The sequence below is a fragment of the Anomalospiza imberbis genome, chromosome 2 (genome assembly GCF_031753505.1).
Source record: "Anomalospiza imberbis isolate Cuckoo-Finch-1a 21T00152 chromosome 2, ASM3175350v1, whole genome shotgun sequence".
NCBI classification, from domain to species: Eukaryota; Metazoa; Chordata; class Aves; order Passeriformes; family Viduidae; genus Anomalospiza; species Anomalospiza imberbis.
In genome coordinates, this window is record NC_089682.1 from 73,130,302 (window position 1) to 73,152,407 (window position 22,106).

The window sequence follows — 22,106 nt, forward strand, 5'->3', positions numbered from 1 at the left end:
CTGATTGGAGGATGTGGTGCCAAAATTAGCAACAGCAAGAAAACAAGAATCTTGAATTGCATCAGATTGCAAATTGGTTGCAGCTACCATCATGCTGGGCTTTTAAGTCCTGCTGCTTCAAGGTGGAGAGAAAAAAAAGAAGAAAGAAATCTCATTTTGATTTTGATTGCTTTACTGGTGGATGGTGCAGAAGAGAAATCTGTTACAGCCCAGCACTCAGTTTTGTGTGCCACTGACCAGCTTGTCAAATTGTGCCAGTTTAGGACAGTGTCCTTTGAAACCTTTGTGCCACTTGTTGTTTGCCTGACTGCAGAAATGTTGTCCTCTCCTATGAAAATATAGATCATAGCTGGAGGGCTAAGTACTGTTATTCAGCCACAATAGATGTCAATGGGGTTTCCTTTTTGTAACTACCTCGATAATTTCCATACTCCCATATGGAATCTGTTCTTGTTTTTTCCCTCTAATTTGAAAAGATTATTCTTGCTTCCTTGCAACTGGCTCCCACTGTCTGTAATTTATGAACAAGCTGAAATTATGACTTTAAAAGTTTTTCTGCCTTATATAGAGGTGAAATTTTAATGGTTAAAGACCACCTTGTAGTATGTTTCTCATCTTACAGACATAATTTCTTTTTCATGTGAATTTCAGGGTCAGTTAGCACGAGACGGTCATATAATCAGGCTTTAAAAATTATTTACTTCCAGGTTATGTAGCTCCTATGTAAACCAATGTCATGTTCAAACACTTCTGAGATGAACATGTATCAGCTGAAAACTCCTTATTTTTCCTCTCATAAAATGAAAGGAACCATATTTAGATTAACCTGTACTGGGATTGGCAGATTTACCACTCCTATTCTAGAGAAACATACTGAATACAAGCTTAATTAAAAAATAAAATCCAGCTTGGGAAGCAGCTTTTCATCATTTACAGCAGATAGAAGGGTCTTTTCTGCCAGGTCTCTGAGGCTTCCTGGGACATGAGGACATGAAATATTTAGCTGCCACTGTTGACAAGGAATGGTTTTTAAGAAATTGAAAATTCCCTTGTCAGTTCAGAATAAACTCAGCTCTTGAAGCTAACTGAAGACTGCAGAGCTTAAAGACCACTGGAAGGGATGGAGGCATGAATTATTAAAGTGAAAACCACAGGCTATAATGTTTTACTACAAGAAGGGTTAAAATAGGCCAGGAGCTGAGAAAAGGAAGGAGATTTTGCAAGCAGAGAACCAGAATAGACAGAGCTCAGCAAACTGCTTAGCAATGAAAATAAGCCTCACACACTCAAGTGTTAGCAGACACAATGAACTAAACATCTTACATCTGATCCTTTAAAATAAATGCTGAAAAGGCATATAGAAGCATCAAAATAAAGAATGGCTGTAGCAGAGATGTTGAACTATAGGCCTTAAAGATAGAAATTTCCTGTGTTCCTGAATCTTACCTGGTCTCTCTTTACTCAGTTTTAAATAAAATCACAGTGAAAGATGCTTTCATGGATTTGAGTCTGCTGGCATCTACTCCTCCTCCTTCCAATAAGGTTACAAAATACTCTCTAAACTTAGTCACATCAGACAAATGAGAAGCAGCAACTGAGATGGATGGTGGGAAAAGAAGGTTCAAAACAAAGAAACTATACTGGAACTGATAGGTTCCCATCAGCACAAAACTGAATTTTTTTTCCTATATAAAACTGAAATCAAAATAATCTAAAAAAATGCACAACTTGGAGTTTTTACAAAAAAAAAGTTCTGAATTCTGTTGGTAAACGTTTTTTAGGTTTGGCAACTGAAAGAGAAGACTCACTTGAAAAGAATGTATTGCAGAAGCAGAGCTAGAAATTAAGTAATTCTAGTGCTTACTCACTTGTGGTATTGCCAGTCACTGTTTTAGTTGATTATCAGTGTAGAACTGGGATATGTCACTCCTGAATCCATTTTTCCATTATGCTAAAACAAAATGTGAAAATCACTGTGAAGGCACAAGTATTCTACTCCATGAACTGAAATTGCCTGAGTTTCCTGTGAATTGCTATTCTGCATTTTTGCAGGATAAAGCAGAAAACCATGGGTTATAACAGATATTCACACATGCTGGCAAAGCTGCCAGTTTTGTGTCTATCCCTCCTTGTCATTTACCAAGAGGATTTCAGCCACTTGTGTGAAAAATCCTTTAGTAAAAGAATCACTGTTCTGTGTGTCTGATTTCATAGCACTTCACACAGAAAAATTTAGTCCCAGGTCTCTGCTATGAGGTCCAGCTTCCATCAGTTCAAAAAGCACTGGAGAGGGAAAATCGTAGAATGATTTGCCTCTCTCCATCATCCCATTCCCACCAGTGTTCCAGTGCAGAGTGTGAGTGTCCCCCTGTGACTGCATCATGTGACCAGGAGCTAAGCCCCCTCGCTCACAGCAGGTTATATCCTCTATGGCCACCCCTTGAGTAATAATTACTGGAGTTTCTCACCAATTCCCCCTTTAATCCATGTAGATTCCATCCTCATTGTGATTGATTTATAGCAATCATGCAGTAGATAAATGTCTTGCTATAAAAATTCCCTTGTGTTTTTTTACCGTGAAGGTTCGTCTAGAATGGCCCACGGATCTGGCAGTGAATCCCATGGATAATTCACTCTACGTCCTCGACAACAACGTTGTGCTGCAGATCTCTGAGAACCACCAAGTGCGCATCGTGGCAGGGAGGCCCATGCACTGCCAGGTGCCAGGCATGGATCACTTTCTCCTCAGCAAGGTGGCAATCCACGCCACACTGGAGTCTGCCACCGCCCTGGCCATGTCCCATAACGGGGTCCTGTACATCGCTGAGACCGACGAGAAGAAGATCAACCGCATCAGGCAGGTCACAACCAACGGGGAGATCTCCCTGGTTGCTGGTGCCCCGAGCAGCTGCGACTGCAAGAACGATGCCAACTGCGACTGCTTCTCGGGGGATGACGGCTACGCCAAGGACGCCAAGCTCAACGCGCCGTCCTCCCTCGCCGTGTGTGCAGATGGGGAGCTGTATGTCGCTGATCTGGGGAACATCCGAATCCGCTTCATTCGGAAAAACAAACCGTTCCTCAACACACAAAACCTGTATGAGTTATCCTCACCCATAGACCAGGAACTCTACTTATTTGACACCAGTGGGAAGCACCTTTATACTCAGAGCCTTACCACTGGAGATTATCTTTACAATTTTACTTATTCTGGAGATGGAGATATAACCCTGATCACTGACAATAATGGCAACTTGGTCAATATCCGAAGAGATTCCACAGGGATGCCCCTCTGGCTGGTGGTGCCTGATGGCCAAGTCTACTGGGTGACAATTGGTACCAACAGTGCACTCAAGAGTGTAACAACACAGGGGCATGAAGTAGCCATGATGACTTACCACGGCAACTCTGGTCTCCTTGCCACTAAAAGCAATGAAAATGGTTGGACAACATTTTATGAGTAAGTATTTTATGAATATTTGGACTGCTGACTTCATTCTGTGTTCTCTGAACTATGCAAGGTTGGTAGAATTTAATTCCCTGATCAGAATTATTGTCCAAATAAAATGGCCTGAACAGAGAGTATTGGATTTCATGCAAACACTAGATACTGGCAGTAGGTGAATTAGAGCTTAAATAAGCTCCCTCTACCAAGTCAAGAGTCAGACAGAATTTCTGCTGAGTTTTTCTAAGTAATTTGGACACCTGGTTCTCCTTAACTGTAGTCAGGACTGGAGATATAGATTGTATGTCAGAGAATTTTTCTTGGCTTTGAAAGCCTTGGAAGTATGAAACTTCCATCAGAAGCTCTTTTTTCACAGCTTTTCACCTACCTCCTGCTTCAGTGTCTTTTTTGAGCGTGTTTGAAATGTCTGATGTAGAATGACAATTGGCAATGACTAATGAGAGCTTGCTCTGGAAACAATTCTGTAATTAATGGACTGCTCAATTTCTACTGTTGCAATTTGCCTCACTAAGATTTAAAAGTAGTCTTGGAACTGTTCAAGACTGTCCCGAAAGAGTTTTTAAGCAGAGATAAGATAGGATGCATTGAAAAACCCAGAGACGGCAGTATCTTAAATATTTGTACTTCTCTGTACTACCATTAGCAATTCGCTGCTTAGAAATATCATGAAGCAAACATAACATTTCTGATATAAAAAAGGACAAAGATAGATAACTAGGTGAAGAGCACCTAGAAGGATTCATCCTGCTGTTGAGAGCCCTTTCCCCTCCCTCTTCCTTAGTTTAATTTTTATTTGCAAGTGTAACCTGTTTGAAAAGCTCCTTTAAGTGCATCATTTCCCACATGGTTTGAATGGTTACATGCAAGTATTCAGCTACTATAATAATAGACCCATTGTAAGAATCCAATTTGGATAGAATAGACAGTTCCCAAGATGACAAAAAAATTGTTCAGGTGAAAAGAGATTCAGGAAAGGAAAGCTAGCTAAACCCACATATCTGTGTGTTGATATGTGGTTGCTTTGGTTTTCTCCTTAAAATGTTCCAGGCCCAGTTTCAAATTTCTTTGCTTAATACTCACTGCTCCTTCTCCTGCCTTGAAAAGAACTGATGGAAACTCTGTGATGAATCTTTTGAAATGTTATTAGCATTTCATCAATGTTCAGCTTGCAATTACTGTAGCAATATTCCTCAGTGAATCCAAGTTAATATTCTCCATCTCTTACATTGAATTTGCTTGAGAAAGGCCTTAGGGAGGAAAAAGAGGGTGTTTATCTCCCCTGGAGTGAAAGCCAGCTATATTGTCAGGACCATTGTACTAAATGAAGGAGGTATTTTCTTTTTGCAAAGAACCCAATAGTTCCTGTGCTTGAAAACAGATGCAGCCACAGACAGTGAAGCAAACTAAACATTACAGCTAATAATGGTCAGATTTATCCCTCTAACATAATCTTTTATTTTAAAGTGCAACTGAAAATATAAAGGAGATAAAACAAGGCAAAAGCTCAAAACCAACTTGCTCTATGGATATAACAGTGATCCATTATTTCTTGCTGTCCAGCAAAATAGAGCATTTGTGAAAGTTATCATTCTGGCCCTTTTATGCACTTCAGAAGAGTCATAAGAAAGCTTTTTAGAGCTAAATGGAAGGCAGTATTCTCTAGTGACTGGACTATGAAAATCTTGACTAGAGCAAGTCAGCACTGTATGATAGCACAGCATCACTGAATATAGAATTGTGACTGTGCCTTCAGAAATACCTCATCCAAACCTGTGATCACTTATCTCTGTTTAACTGTTCCTGACAGTTTCTGATGCAACTATATAAAACTACAGGGTAAAAGTCTATATCTGAATTAGTTACTTCAGCCTCCCTTTACAGGCAGGTGGAGAGAAACAGGCCCATTCCAGGTGAGTTTCTTAAGAGTTATGTCAGGTATTTCTTTTAAGATGAGAAGAGTTGTACTCTGAAAGTTTATCTTTGCAAAGGCCATAGAGAATGATGAGTTCAGATACAGATGTTTACATTGCAGACATCTACATTTTGGTAAAACAGATCCAATCAGTCATCTGAGTTATTTATAAATATTGTTAGTGATAAAAATGTATTTAGGTATATTATTGTTACTGTTAGAAAGCTTTTTTATATGCTCAGCCTAAATCTTCCATGCTTGAATTGGAGACTTCTTTTTCATGCCATCCCACCCTTTCATATCCCATACTATCCTATCCTATCCTATCCTATCCTGTCCTGTCCTGTCCTGTCCTGTCCTGTCCACGAGGGACTTGGAAGACAGATCAGTAAGTTAGAGGGATTGATTCTGTCCAGGTATTGCATGTGTAACCAGGGAATGATTATAAAATCAGACTGATAAAATTAGAATATTAAATAAGAGTCAAATATTTCAATTGCTTGGTAAAGTAGGTTTCATTTAAACAAAATATATTATTGTACAGTCTGATGACAGGGTACACATGTAAGCGGGCTGAGCCTTGGCTCTCGGAGTTGTAGCAAGGCATCAAGTCTTCAATGTGATCCTCACATGATTCCTTGGCAAATCTGTGCAACTTGTTGCTTGGATGGACAAACTAAATGAATACATTTACTCATCACACTCTATTTGTAGTGGCTAGTAGGAAGCTGATTTTTTCCCTGTGCAGTGTTGACGTGACTAATATTGTCAGCTCATAAAAATGCAGTTTATGAAGAACAGTGGAAATTGAAGGCTGGGCAGAAAAACTCTTCAAAAATTCATTCATGGGGAGAACAGGAAAGACTTGATCTATTTATCTCAACATGAATGAGACTGGGAAGTGTCCAGATCTCATGTCAGCCAAAGCTCTCACCTAGAGAGGGACTCTCAGTGTAACAGAGAAAGGCTTGAGAAGGATATGGGGCTGGAAAGCAAAACTAGAGAAATTCAAGTTTCCAGGAAGGTGTGATTTTGTAAGGCTGATGATTTGACTGGTAGAGTGACCAGCCATGAAAGCAGTATATTCTCCATTTCTTGGTATCTTAGATCAGGACTCTGATGCCTTTCTTATAATCTAATCTCACCAGAGAGAGGATTTGCATGACTGGAACACAAGCTGCAGAGATGAATGCAAGCATGGCAGGATGAAGTCTAAATTCCTTGTTATCAAAGAAGCTGAAGAAGATGGTGTAAACCAAATAAAATCAACATCCACTACCTCCATGTTATTGGTTTCTCTAGCAGAACACCTGGAAATGTAGATTGGGAAGGCTTAAGTGGTTTAGAGGATTCCTGTGAACATGAGTGGCTGGAAGTTGCACTAAAGGAGTTTTCAATCCTGACTGAGGGGAAGGGTGAAGTTCGTATTTCTGTTTTGCTCATGGCCAAAGAGATAAAGGCATAAAATCTGACTCTGAGGAAAAGTTTCATGTTTCTCACAGCAAACAATAGTTGTTTGTGGGCCAGGGCAAGCTGGACACTGCTGCCTAAAAAGTTAAGAGCAAAGTAAATCCAGCTGGCAAGTTTACACTGCACCAGTGGCCCTGTTATGAACATCCTCAAAAGATTTACATTTCACCTGACTGTCTACAAAGGACCATAAATCAGAAACCCAGCATGATAGAGCAGTGGTATTGTGAGAGTGACATCACTACATGTTCATCATGGAATCACAGTATCATAGTATGGCTTGGGTTGGAAGGGACCTTAAGGAACATCTAGTTCCAGCCAACACAGCCAGCATCTCTGGTTCTTCTACAGGTGCTGTTTTTACCAGGGCATTTCTTAGCCTTTACCATAAGGCTGCAAAGAGCTCTGACATGTGAGCACACTGGTGTGACTCTGGAAAGGAGGGAAGGAGGCAGGATGTACTGATGAAGTACTGGAGATCTGTGTCCAGGGCACACCAGGGAATCCAGGTTCTCCAGGGTTTCATGCTGGACTGGCACCTTGTCCCTTCGTTTCTGTGGAGAAGGAGACCGGTGCTGACTTCAGGCAGTGGCAGACTCACTCACAGCACTTACAGCTCTTCCTTTCACACGTCCTACACCCAAGCCTGCTCTAACAATCTTGTTTTATCAGGTTTAGCTCTTGAGTAAGACTCAGTGTATAATGGTGCGCAGTTTCCCTTTTTGAGAGTGAAACTTAGCTCCCCAGAGTAATTAGCCTGTCTCCAAAGACTTGTCTATGACTACTTTGAGGGTTTTAGCATTTTATAGACCTTTCCTGCCCCTGCAGTGGGCTTGACATTAGCTTTCAGTTAATGCAATGCAGCTCAGCTTGTCCAGTAACTGGATTAAAGACTTTTCTTCCCATTGAACTGGTGACAGTAACAGAGATAATCAGCAGCCAAGGAAGTTGATCTGGAAACTCAGCCAGAAAAATGACTTCTTGTTCAACTCCTCCAGTAAAAGACAAAGGATGCTGTGTGACTACTTGCTGCTTTGTTGTTGCTGCTTTTCAACTTGACCTGAAAAAATTGCTACCAGCCTTTAGAAAGTTTCTTAGCAGTTTCTGTTTGTCTGCTTCAGAATCCGGAAATTCTTATTAATGGATTTGTTTAAATCAAGAATACAGCAATTATCTTGATTAGTTCACTGAGATGTTATCACTGTACATTAATTCAATTTCCCTCTGAGCCAAAGTCAAACCTTCTATGCATTATTTAGCCCAGATGAGGCTCTTTTACTTAGGTCCTTTGTGTGTCCAATTAGTTTTGAAGGTCGCCGCCTCCCGTACAGATTCAAACACTTACACATTGCTCCAGCCAAGCCCAGAAATTCAAAACTTTTTCAGGGACTCCCCAAGAAGTGGCTCACAACTGTCTGGAGGGCAAAAGGTCTCACGAAGCCAGATCTTCAGATGAGTGGTAAGGGGAGCTTTGACCCCATAACACTGGAGGCTGTTTTACAGAGAACGAAACTCTGCCAAACCTCACATGCTGTAAGGTATAGAAGGTAGGAGCCAGCTGGACTGAACATGCAGGAGGACCTTGAATGGCTTCCCAGTGACCCCCAGGGCTCAGCAGAGGTCCCACCCCAGCACCAGCAGCTTTTAGTGCCAAAGGCAGTGCCCTGGTCTGTGTGTCTGTGATTTGTCAGGTCATACACAGAGTTTTATAGGATTTGATTTAGTGTAGTTTAAGTGAGGGTCTTATTCTACTCTTGCAGCAGACTGGAGTATGAGAAACACATTTGGCTTTTGTCTTCTCTCCTGTTTTAGCAAGATTTCTTGGTTCCACTTGTTCCGCAAATTCTACATTATAAAATGATGAGATTCTCATTATTGTTCCTCTGACAAAGTTGCATTGAAACTCCAGTAAGTGCCATGATAAAATAGCAGTTCTCCAGTAACCTAAGTTGGGAGGTCACATTTTGAGCCACTGCCCTGCCCTGAAATGAATGCCTGAAAGCAAAGTTTAGTTGAGAACCAAGGGAATTGAGTATCATAAAAACTAGAAAGAGATCTTCCTCTTCTTTTTTGGGCAGTCAGAAAATTCAGCAGACTGTGACCACAACCTGGCCTTTGGTCATTAGGGAGAGGACTTGCCTTCATACATTTTTGAGTATTATCGGTTTGTCTATTATAGATTTATTTTTAATGTTGTGTTTAATGTTGTTTGAAAAATTGGGATGAGGCGAGCTTTTTAAGAGGCACTGGGTGCACTTTGGTATAATCACATGCAAAATATAGTTTGCAAGGTCCATTTAGACACTTTGGCACTAAATGCAATATTTTTATAGTGAATTTTTTCTGATCTATTTGACTTGTGTTTTAAAAGGCTGATAAAATGTGAAGAAGCTTAACTGAGGAGACACAGAAACTCAGGCAAGAAATTGATTTCTGAATAGATGGTACTTAGGATGCTCTTTAATTCCCAAGGTCCAGGTCTCTACACAATAGTAATGTGATAAATGAAAGCTCTGAATGTTTACAAGCCAACAATTACACCTCATAAGCACCAAATACCATTTTAATTCTGTGCATTGAACCTTAGCTAAGTACGTTTCCAATTGGGAATGGATGGCAATGGTTTCCTTTGCTGGCCTAATAATTGCCACTGTAATTGTAAGTGCTGAGGCTTTGCAGCAGGTTTGAATGGGAGGCAGCAGCTGTGTTAGCAGGTGATGGATTCATTGCTCCAAGTGGCTGCTGTGTGCACTCCCATGCTTCAGTATTTCCTTAATTCTGGGGCTTTCAGAGCATTTGGAGAACACAGAAGTCTTAGGCTGTGATGAAAACTGGCCCAGCCCTAAATCCCAATGCTGTGGAAACAGGCTAGGCAGCTTAGCTGCAAAATGAGGTGACTAGAAGAGATTTATGTTACTGCAAATACCAGGGCACACCTGCAGCTACATAAGAGCCAGTCACTTGGCCTTCCCCTCCAAGCTGAGGCATGCCCTGTAAGGGCCTTTATAGGGCTGAAAGCAGAGGTGGAAGGAACCGGCACATTTGACTTGTTAAGCACATTATCTCTGGGATGTGCAAGTCTTCCCATTCCTGGGAGACTGTGGGTATGTGACAGGTATGTGTTGTGTGAGCTAAATCAGGGAAAAGGGGGGAAAATGCTCTAGTTCTGAGTAAAAACAGAAAATAGAGAAAGAACTGCTTGCCAAGAAGAAAACGCTCTGTGTGTTCATGCTAATGGGCTTCCCACACCTCCGTTTGCATTGCCACCACAGTGCTAAAAGGAGCTTTAGTCTGGACGTGAGCATTTTACACTTCATCTATCACCAGTTAAAAATAATAATAAAAATGGGAACGGTCTAATTGTTCTACCTTCTCATTTTTATTCCTTTGTAAGGCAGGACCTCCTTGCAGCTGCAAGTCAGTAAGCTGTCCCCCCCAAAGCCAGTCCTTGGCAGGTCTCTCTCTGGCTGCTGGGCAGAGAGGTGCAACAGTTCCTGCATATGCAGAAAACACAGATGGTCCTAGTTCCTTCTGAAGGAGGTTAATGGGGTGACTAAGGATGTGCCAAAAGTCTAATGTACTTCTGCAGACATCTTAAACCAGTTCCAACAGATCATTCCAGACTGTTCTGGCCCAAAAGGAGACTTGTTTCTCAGGATCCAAAGTCCCAAATGGAAGTCCTTGCTCTTGATGAAGTACTGTGAATTTTGTACACCTGTAAAAATGTAACCATGTAAATTAAGTGTATTGTACTTAGTAATTTTGACTTTACAAGAAAAATGTGTGCACAGAGGTCTAAGTGCCATCATGCTCTTTCATTCTTTTTTTTCTTGCCAATTTAACCTAATTTGCACAAGGAAAGGTTACTGGCAGATTTCTCCAGTTGCATATTTGCAAATATTATTTATTTGCCCAGCAAAGGCAGAGAACCATTTGTGAGGGTGCTAGAAGCTTGAGGTCCAGGAATATTATAAAAATATTGCTAAAAAGGCTCTACAGAAATACTATATAAAATAATATTTATTTTACACTACATAATATTATATAAAAAGGCACTACTTGCCTTTTAGTCAGAGCATCCTGCATTAAGACAAGGGGGAATGGCTTTTAACTGAATGAGGGTAGGTTTTAGAGTAGATGATAGGAAGAAATTCTTTACTATGAGTGTGGTGAGGCACAGGCACAGGTTGCCCAGAGGAGATCTGGCTGCTCCATCTCTGGATGTGTTCAAGGCCAGGTTGGATGGGGCTCAGAGTAATGTGATCTTGTGGAAGGTGTCCTGGCCCAAGGTGAAGTGGGTGAAACAAGATGAACTATAAGGTCCCTTTCACCCCAAACCAATTTGTATTTCTGTGATTTGATGAATATAAGGAGTTGGCTGTCTGCTGCTGCTGGGGGCTGTTAAACTGAGTATCCACAGCATTTTGAGGCTTTCTTTGGAGCATGTAAGTAGGACTTGCATGGAGTAAAGGTTTTATGCTCACTCTCAGCATTTTTCTGAGTGCCATTCAATTAGGATAAAAAGCTGTGACTCACAGGACATTGACTCAGCACTTATCGCATGAACAAGCTCTCTGCCTGCATCATGGCTTTTGCACTCCTTATTTCCCTAACCAGCAGACCTACTTCCTTTTTTTTACTCCTGTTACACCAAACTTATCCATTGGACTTCAGTGTGACACATCTAGATTTGGACATTAATTTTAAGAGATGAATCAGACTTACTTTTAGGAACAGCTCATTTTAAAAATCTAACTTAAGCAATAGAAATAAATCACTCACACCTACTAATCCACCAAGTCAGAGATGCCAAATTCAGATTCATCTTACTGAAATTTCAGAACGTTTCCAAACTTAATTCTATCCTTACAGTTCAGACTGATTTATAAATATAGGACTATTGATATTGTGGTAGAAGGAATTTGGGGTGTTACACAACACACCTTCAGTGATAACAACTAAATCATATCCCTTGTGTCTTGTCTCAGCAGATGGGGTAAAGAGACTGCCTGTGATGTTTCCTGTTTAAGATTCACATGCTGGTTTAGGAGGAGATGTGCAGGTGACTGGAAACAGTACAAGCAAAACACATTTGTCTTAGTGCGAACAGGGCAGCCACAAATCTGGAGTAAATTGTTTGGTACTGGGAGCACTTTAGATCTGGCTCTTGCATAGATGCAGCTCAGATCCAGGCTGTGTGCTGCTAGCTGCTTGGAAAAGCTTTAACTGATCTCTGCCAAACTCCTGCAATGCAGTCCTGTTTTTAATCTTTTCTTGTTTTTTGGTTTTTTGGGGGTTTTTTTGTTTTGTTTTTTTTTCCATTTTACAAGTGGCTGATTGCTCTCCATTTCAACTACAACAACTTCACTGCAAAGGTCCTTTGCCAGCTTTTGGGTCTGTGAACCTTTTTGTAATGCCACAGATGGGAGGCATAATGATGAGTGTTTGCTCTCTTAACTCAGGAGGGCTCTAGACTGTCTGTGTCTGTTTCTCTTTTTACCAAAAAATAACTCCCCCAGCTTGTTAACTGCTGTGGGGCCTGCGTGTATAAAGCTTATTTTACCTGGGCCCTGATACATAGGTGTCCACATCACAGAAACCTTCCCAGATGGTGCTTATGTTGATTCCTCATTGGAAAGGCCAAGGACACAGTAGGGGTAAAAATTGGTCCGCTTTTTTACACTTTTAAATCAGTCCTTCCATATGGTCCTAGGAACAGTAAGAGGTAGACATGGGGGTTCAGCTGCGCTCAGGACTACACCAAGTTCACAAAGGACAACTCTCTACCTGATGTGGCCAATCTGGTCCTTGCCACTACCTTAATATTTAGCTTTTTAAAATTAGATTGGGGGAAAAAATTAAAATAAATTGCTGTGCTCAGGACACAACCAGACAAATCAATTGGTGAGCTTCAGAAATTCCTAGTTCTGCTAGACAGGATGCACAGGCCAGTGCTTTTCTGTAAGTCACAGCATAGTAGATGGGAAATAAAGTTATTCTTGTAAACAAGAAGCATAGTGCAGGTGAGGAGTGTTGGAAAAATATTGTTAAAATACAAGCTAATATGTATTTAGTAATTTTCTAATATTTTCTTCAATTTCTTCAGCTAAAAGCTGTGATTTTCTTCTCATGAGGACAAAAATAATCAAGACTGTCTGAAACAGTGACAATGCATTTTTCTCTCTGAAAAATCTGGATGATGACTTGAAGAATTGATCTCTGCTTTATAGAATAATTCATCCTCTGTTGATGCTGTTGACTTCATTACATTCTCTCTTTCAGATACGACAGCTTTGGCCGCCTGACCAACGTGACCTTCCCTACTGGCCAAGTGAGCAGCTTCCGCAGCGATACCGACAGCTCCGTGCATGTCCAGGTGGAAACCTCCAGCAAGGATGATGTTACAATAACAACCAATTTGTCAGCATCGGGGGCCTTCTACACCCTGCTCCAAGGTGAGTTGGGCCAGCATCCCATTCCTGACCAAATTGCACACAATGGATCAGGAAACAGGCATCGTCTTGATATTCCCAGCACCAAAAATCAGCATTCTCAGTGCACCAGAGCTCCCCACATGCTGGTACAGACACACACTCACACCTACTTATCCTCATTCCCTAGCACAGTGGATGCTCTGCAGCTGTTTTTCTGCTCCGTTCCCAGCCAGTCCCCTTGCTGTGCAGGCTTGTGCAGCACAGTCCTCCATCATCATTACCATTATTGTTGTAACTAAAGGGCTTGCATAAATCAAGCCACACTTCCAGCCAACCCCTTTTCTTCAGTCTTGTAATGGCTTCTTAACAGTTGCTCTCCTTCTGGAACAGGCTTCCAGCTGGTTGCTGGAGATCTGATTCTTTGTTGACTGGTGTTTCAAGCATTCACAAGGAATGCATCCAGAAAAATGACCATCCCTGTGCCCAGACCTTTTGCGTCTGTGTTTGAGCTAAGAGGTGGTGTGGAGAGGCACAAAGGAGAAGTGGACAGGAGGGATTGGTGGGACCAGTTTGTGGCTGTGGGAAATGAGCGCTGTTGTGCCTGTGGTAGAAAGGTGGGAAGCAGAGGACCGATTAGGTAGAGGAAAAGGGAATGAAGTGGGAAATAAAAGAGAAATAAATAGCAGGGGAGCACTGTGCTGGCATGCTGGTAGTGGCAGAACCTGAACTACGCAAACAGTGCCAGCCTGGGTCTCTGGGTTCTGAAAACTGAAGCCTCCTTAGGATCAGGATGAGCTATCACACCTGTTCCCTGGGGCTTGGGGAAAGGGAAGGAACTTTCACACTCTGCTTTCTTTACTCCCCAGATCTCATTCACTCTATCTGTGACTGATTACAGTGGGGTGTGAAATATTTTTTCTCCTTGTGAGGAACAAACTGCTCCAAGTGGGGCAAGCATGTTCCAGAATGACATTTATTCCCACATCTCTGGGATATAATTTCCTTCCCCCTCCCTGTAACAACATCAACCTTTCCTAAAAGAAGGTGCCTGCTATGCCTGAAACACTGCTTTTACCCTTCTGGAGAGGGCAGCTGAGAGGGTTCCAACCCCCTTAGTCTGTCCCTGTATTCCTATAGGAACACACCATGATTTTCATATTCTTTACTTGAGCCCATAAAACAGATGCAACCTACCTCACCCCATCTCACTCATTCACATTAAGATGTGTGACAACAGCACAGACATGAGGTTGGCTTTACCTCAAGAGTCTAATTAAGCAATAGAGCCCACTGTTGGGGGCCCTTTAGTGACAAAATTTACTGTGGTGTGATTTATGCACTCTGCACTGAAGGCACAGTTACATAATGATGCCGCAGTCAATTCTGTCATTGTCCTGCCCTCCGGCACAGGGACATTCTGGCCATTAGGACATGCAGAATTACAAACAGCTTAACTATCTTCAGAAGTATAGAATTATGAAACTGTTTCCATCTGAAGAAACTCACTGAAAACAGAGATCTGGATAATGTTGCAGAAAAGGTGTCTTGGTGAACCAAATTCTTGGTGAACCTTTCAGGAAACCTGGATCACATTGTGAACAGGTGAAATCGGAGAAGGCATTTTCAGAAGATTGCAAATTCCTCTAGGATGGATTTAGGAGCTTCTACAACAGGCACATCAACACTCCAGTGGGATTTTGTCTTCTGGACTAGTGACAAAGTGAGCATTTGTTCAATGCCAAAGTAGGGCAGTAGTGTCCTAGAGCCAAAGCAGCCTAAACTACAGCATTCAACGGCCCATGGATTTCATGTAGCCCTTGAGAAATACCTTCCAGAGCCAGGGAAGAGTCTTCTCTTGGGAAAATGTTGAAAGTAGAGGATTTGCATTACCCACACTGTACCACAGCACTGGTGACAATAACCCTTCTGTGGTGCTTATGTAACACGAAGGGAACATCATGTGTCTGATTAACTTCATGTAAACCTTCAAGCCTTCCTCTGCTTCCTGGTGAAGGAAAAAAGAGGGAGGAATATATTCACTGTTCAGGGATGTTTCACTGATTTGATTTAAAGCACATCTCCTAATACTTTAGTGTCAAACCACATGTCTAAGAAAAGTATGGCAGCCAGTTGGCTGGCCCTTCTCTCCATTTGCAGACTCAAGCATGGAGGGGATTTGATCTGGCTGGAGTCTGTGTCAAAGACCATCTACTTACATACTCAGTGGTAGAGCTAAAATACTTGATCTGCATTGTGGATCACTGCTGTATATTTTTGGCAAAATCCTGTGCCCCAGCAGTTTCATTATCACTGCTGTGTAAAGTTGAGCGGTGGTTCTGCTGAGGTCTCTGTGGCAGAACTCCAGCTGGCTACCACAGGAGCAGGATGAGACCCACATAAAAAAGGACCAGTTGGTGTCATGTTTCCTTCCCTAACTATACCAAACTGTGGTCTTCGCTGATCTATTTCTTGGGGACAAGAAATGGTAATTTCAGTGTGATCTTGTTTCAGGCTGGGCTATGGCAGAGCAACTAGTGAACAAAACCCAGCTTGCCTCAGAAAGGAAAAACACTTAATGGGAATTTTCAGTGGGTGTTTTTATTCACAATTAAGAGTTTATGGCAGCCTGGGAGACAGAAATGGTAATATTTTCCAGCTTTTGAGGAGCTTCAGATAAGGCAGTGTTTGTATAATATGTTTTAAAACCATTCTGCACTAATTCTCATGCTTTCTTACCCTTCATGAGCTACTCTCTGCAGAGATAAATGCCAGCTGGAGAGTCAAAGGATGGGCTTTCAGCCTGCCTGATTCCTGAAGGATGTAGAAGAGAGATTGCTCTTCTGTTCGAGTCCGGAATTCCCGAATACTGGCCTCAAAATCTGATCTTTCATGAGCTAGTGGAGGCCAGATGTATAGAGATGTGTGGGAGCTTAATGCTTTTGCTTTCTCTCCAAACATGAGGGCTTCAGTTGCCTCCTGAAAGCTTTCTCAAGGGAAAGGATTTGTCTGTTGTTTGGGGAACTGGTTAGCATTAACTTGCTGTGCAATTTCCTGTCATTTGTGAGGCAGTGAGTGAGCTGAGGAAAGTAGGTGGCTCCACTTTCTCAAATACTGTTGTGAAATTAAGATTTTTAGGATATAAAAGCATGGAAAGTTTTCAGCCAGACTGATTTAAAACAAATATCTCACCACACAGTGTTTTAGCCTAGAGGAAGAGGTTTGAACCTGCATCCTTTGGTAAGGATTCCACAGCTTTTTCACTTTTTTAACCTGCACAAGAATTTCTGCAAGAATATGAGGGGCCAAACCTCATCCAAATGAAAAAGTAATTGTCCAAGTTTACTTTCCCTTATGAAACTGATGTTTTGCTCCCATTGAGTGGGACAGGTGAGTAGCAGAGTGCATTTGGTTACAACCATCTCAAATGCTCATGCAGCCTAGGTGAGGGAGCAAAGAAAGAGCTGGAGCAGTATCATCAAAGATCAGCAAAGAACTCTTTTCTGTCTTCAGACCAAGTCCGAAACAGCTACTACATCGGTGCTGATGGCTCCCTCAGACTGATGCTCGCCAATGGCATGGAAGTGGCCCTGCAGACCGAGCCGCATCTGCTGGCTGGCACCGTCAACCCCACGGTGGGGAAGCGGAATGTTACCCTGCCCATCGACAATGGCCTCAACCTCGTGGAGTGGAGGCAGAGGAAGGAGCAAGCGAGAGGGCAGGTTACTGTCTTTGGACGTCGGCTGAGGGTAAGTGAGAACCATGAGCACTTGTAGCCTCCACTTCCCATCTCATCTGTCCCCAGTCTCATGGCAGAAAGGGATGGGTATGATTTGTATTGTCTGCAAGAAGGATGAAGCTGCAGGACAGAAAAATGTCTGTTCACTCTCAGTGACATAACCTTTATGACTGTAGTATATCATTATGTCTCCTTATGTGCTGATGTTCCCTTAGCCATCAAAGGTGGTGCTGCTGATCTCCCTCCATTCCTCTGCATCACTGGGAATGTGTGACCTCCAATCAGACACCACAGGTTTAACCATCATACTCAGGCTGTTTAAGCAAGCCAGGGACAGTCATAACTATAAAACACCACACCAGATAGTGCAGGTGTTTTCTGCTTGTGCTGCTGGCAGCCATAGTGCAGAGCACTGAAAGCCTTCTAAGCATGTCAGGACAGGCTGAGAGAGTTGGGGTTGTTTATTCTGAAGTAAAGAAGGCTCCAGGGAGACCTCAAAGCACCTTCCATTACCTAAAGGGGTTCCAAGAGAGCTGGAGAGGAGCTTAGGACAAGGGCATAGAGTTATAGGGCAAGGGGGAATGAATTCAAACTGGAAAAAAGATGGTTTGGATTAGATATTAGAAATAAATTCTTTACTGTGGGGGTGATGAGACACTGGCACAGGCCACCCAAGGATGATGTGGCTGCTCTAGCCCTGGAAGTGTTCAAGGCCAGGTTGGATGGGGCTCTGAGGAGCCTCGTCTAGTGGAAGGTGTCTATGCCCATGGCAGGGAGGTTGGAATTAGGTCTTTAAGACCCCCTACTAACCAAGCCATTCAATGATTCTGTGAACACTGTTCATTGGGAAACCTCAGAAAAAACTCTGGATTCCTGAAATTGCTAGTCTTTGAACCTGTTGAAGAACAGAGCTCACACGGCATTGCACCACAATCGCTATTGTTCCCTGAAGTGTTACAAGCAGCTCCAGCCTGACAGTACTCTCCCTCCAGGAGTGCCCAGACCTTTCTGTGCTTGAGGCTGATGTGTTTTGAAAACATTGTTCCGCACAATGCACCTCATACTTGTCAGGGCTGTTTAAAGATCTTGCCCAATAAGCTGTAATTCATCTGCTAACTGCTGGCAAAGCTGGGAACTTGTAATAGCAAGTCCTGTGCACTCACCCTGTACCTTGCTAGTCTCAGAGTCACAGGCTGATGAACGGTTCCCGGGAAGCTGCTCAGCACCTGGCAAATTCAGACCCTCTGAAAAAAATGCTTAGTGCTGTGGAATGCCACCACAGCAAAGGACTGCAGCTATTTATTCACACTTAAGCTTGGCAGTAAATATCAATGCTCTGGTTTCAAGATATGTGTTTCCCAGTCCTTGCTCTTCACCTCTCCCTGTTCCCTGCTGCACGACCCCTGCCACTTTGGTGTGATTTTTCCTGTCTCTCCTCGCTCACACTTGTCAAGTATTTCTCTTCAATCTCTCCACCCCAGCCTCTGTTCTTTTCCCCATGTGTCGATAGCCTCATATTTTTTTACCAGAAGAAAAAATGCAAACAGGAATGAAAGCTGAAACTGCTCTTTCAGTGTGAACTGCTGTGTATCTGCAGATAGTTGTCACCACCCTTTTTTGTTGGGTTTGTCTTAGGGGATTTATTTCATCTTATTTTATTTCATTTCATTTCATTTCAATAACTGATGAAATTTTCAGAAAGGTCTTTTTTCTGAAAAGAGAGGGCCTTCTGAAATCTGCAGCTGGGTCACAGCTATTTGGTGTTCAAAACAGTTTCCACTCATTTAGACACAGCTCAGCTGCCCATGTCAGTTTTTATCTCCCAAAATTTTTGCAGTAGATTCAAACACAGAATGTGTCTGTGTTTTATATTGCACTACAGTTGGAAAAATACTTGCAAAATGAATTTTCAGGCTAGTTGCTGGTATCCCTATAAATCTGCCAGCATTTATTCACATTTTGAGCCTATCAGGACCCTTCTAGTGAATCAGAAGTTCATCTTGCATGTTCAAAGGACTCAGTTATGGCTGTGTTCAGGGGTTAAAAGTTGTTGAGGGTGTACTAGATGTTTTAAGCTCTGTTTATGTGCATGCATGGCAGCATCTGCACCCCTTATACAAAAACCTGCAAGGTGCTAATTGCCTCCCTGGGGATTGCACAACATTTAACATACTCTCTGTGTGATGTTCCCCTCTTCCCCTCTTTCCTCACACCAATAATTGCTGCTTTCTCTGGCAGGAGAAAAACTTAGGAAAGTTAAATTCAACATGTTTTTGTTCATTTTGGGAAATGTTACCATTTTCTGCTATATGTGAGTAAATTACTGCTTTCCCTCTCCCCTCACCCCACTGCTCACATGAGACAAAAGCAGAGACATAGTGCTTCATGGGGAAAGAACATCCCTAAGAGGCTTCAGCATCATTTCATTAAGCCTTTGAAGTGAGGACAACAGGATCTGGACACTGTAAAAGAGTCATCCTTTCTGCTGTCATCACAAGGATCCACTTTTTATGAGTTGTGTCTCTTCCTCCCACAGTGTGCTTGGGGACTGGCAGCCTGTTGCCATGAGCTCGGCCAGCACCCAGCACAATGAGGCCGCTTGCACAGCTGCCTCCCTGACCCTCCCTAGGAGATAACACAATACACGGTTCCTTATTGCATGGATAAGGCACACAGCAGGGACTTCTGCACAGATGAAGGGAAATGGGACATCTCTGATACCTTTTTCCCTGTTCCACCAGTGCTGACCTGGTTCTGTACTTGGCCAGGCAGCTGTAAAGCAGCACAAATATGTTAAAGCAGGCCCTTTCACTTTTGCTGTCCCACACACCCCATGAAAAGTTGTGATTTGCTATCCACCCACCCAGCAGTGAGATACCTCTGCAGATTGGTTGGCTATGAATGTCACCCATCCCTGGCCAACAGCAGCAACAGACTTCACTTGCAGAGAGAGCATTAAGTAAACCCTGCTTCAAGGAACAGGACTCCTCCTTTTTTTTTATTTTGTTTTTTAATAAAACACACTTGAGTTTTTCAATAAAGAAAGATGTAAAGTAATCTCTGGCAATAGAGCAAATAGGACAGCAAAAAGAGACAGAGCTGCTGGCTCAGTTCTTTTATTTATTTAACCATGGTAACTCCTGTCATAATTCATTTTGTTTTTTCCCAAGACCTTGGCAGCAGGTTAATGGTGGCATCAAGACCTAGTATCCCAGAAATCCCCAGAGCCAACATGACCAGAGGGGGATATGGTGCTAACCATTCCTGGTATGCTGACGAATAAAGATGGTCCAGGATGATCTCCACAATTTCTGCAAGACATTGAGGTCTGGCTATGGCCACTCCAACAGTTTTAGCAGTCTGCTGGAGAAGTTCCTTTCTAGGCAGCTGTTCATCACATGGATGTTGTTGGCTCCTGAAGTCCTCATTGCAGGAGTATTTTGTCCCCTCCTCTGCTGAAGGTTGCCAGGCTGTTTTCATGAGAATCCTCTTCCTTTTTGTACTCTTGTGTTCCCAGGGAGATCAATGCATGTTGTTTAATTATCATTTAAGCTAAAGGAGTGCCAAAGAAAGCATTGGAGAAATCAGAGATGGTGGTGTGTTTATGCTCTTTTTTCTGCAGAGGAAGCTAAGGGATTGAATAAAGTACTGTGGAACATGAGTTAGGGGTTAAATTTAGTCTCTCACACATTTTAAAGGGATGTCAAATCCACTGTGAACTGTAGATTTAAATTTACCCTGTCTTGATCCTATGCTGATCACAAGCCTTGTCAAACACTCTGAGGGGCAAAACCTTTTTGCAGGAGGTTTTTAGACTCCACTCCAGAATAAGGTCTGGGATAGAGGATGGCACCTTATTTAGCTGCTCACCATAAAACACAGTTATTGGACTGCAGCCTGCAGCCCTGTCAGTTCTTCTGCAGAAAATTCACTTCTATAGAAGGCATACCCTTGAACAAGTATGAAAAAGATTTAGACCCTCTTCAGAGGCTACTGGCAGGGTAGGATTCACTTTGCTCATCACCTTGAGGGGTTACTGTTTGCACTGCAGCACTTCTCAGATAAAGGTGACAGTACATCAAGAGAGCAGAAGAAAACAAATCATTAAAAAATAAAATACAGGAAAAGGGAGATTGGTTCCAACTAGTCGCACAGACATTGCTTGCCAGAGTATAGGGAGGGTGGAACAATTTATGGCACCAGTCAGAGGATACAGACATTTGGACTGAGCTTAAAGAGCTATCCAGGGACCTGCTGTTTTGTCCTTCCAGCCCAGTGAATGGTACTGCTGCTAACATACTTCTCTAGAAGACCTCATTCAGCCTAGATTACTGTTCCAGCCCTAGAAGAGCTCTTCCCAGCTTTCTTGGCAAAGACCTGGAGCAGAAGAAGCTGCAGCTGCCAGGATGGAGCCTCTGTGTGAATATATGGGAGGCAGAGATGCTATTACTTCCTGCTTTGCTCTTTTTTTTTTTTGCAAGGAATTGCCTCTTGTGTTTCTCTCTCTATATAGCAGCAAGCACCTAGGAGATACCAAATTCCTCTTAAACATGTGCATCTGTACTTAAGAGTTTCAATACCTTTTTAATTATTTTCCAGCTTCCCTGTTATAATGGCTAATTTCTTCTCTCACATTGCACATTTACACTCTATATCACATATATTTAATTAGAGCGTTGTCTGCCTTTCTACAAAGTTTCTTCCCTGAAGTCATATGCACCTTATATCCTTGTTTTTCATAAATTGAAAATTGTTGTTGCACATGCCTCTTACATCATCCTCACACTTATATCATAGCAGCAATTCCTTCTCTCCCCCGCTCCTGTGTTACCTTCTTTTGAATCTGGCTTTCTGGTGTCCCCGTTCTCTAGGCTTCAGCATAGATGTCTGCCCATGCAAGACAAAGGCACTGCAGTGATTCAGCCTTTCCCTCTCCTATTCTTCCAGGGCTGAGGAACCTCTTTGTTGATTCAACCCCATGCTTTCCCTTGCAAGTCCAACCATGCAAAGTCCTACAAGTCCAACTAAAATAAGGACCGCCATCATATTCACCATCAAACCATGTCCTCAAGTGCCACATCTGCATGT

General features: G+C 42.4%; 1 protein-coding gene across 3 annotated transcripts in view; it reads left to right on the top strand.

The window, feature by feature from the left end:
• The window catches only part of TENM4 (teneurin transmembrane protein 4), a 590,079-nt gene that overhangs the window by 548,760 nt on the left and 19,213 nt on the right, over positions 1–22,106 (top strand). For all 3 annotated transcript variants that reach the window (XM_068181704.1, XM_068181706.1, XM_068181707.1), the window contains 3 exons: positions 2,583–3,460; positions 13,131–13,303; positions 16,793–17,028. In XM_068181704.1, the coding sequence (XP_068037805.1) occupies positions 2,583–3,460; positions 13,131–13,303; positions 16,793–17,028 (1,287 nt within the window). The remainder of the gene's footprint in view (positions 1–2,582; positions 3,461–13,130; positions 13,304–16,792; positions 17,029–22,106) is intronic.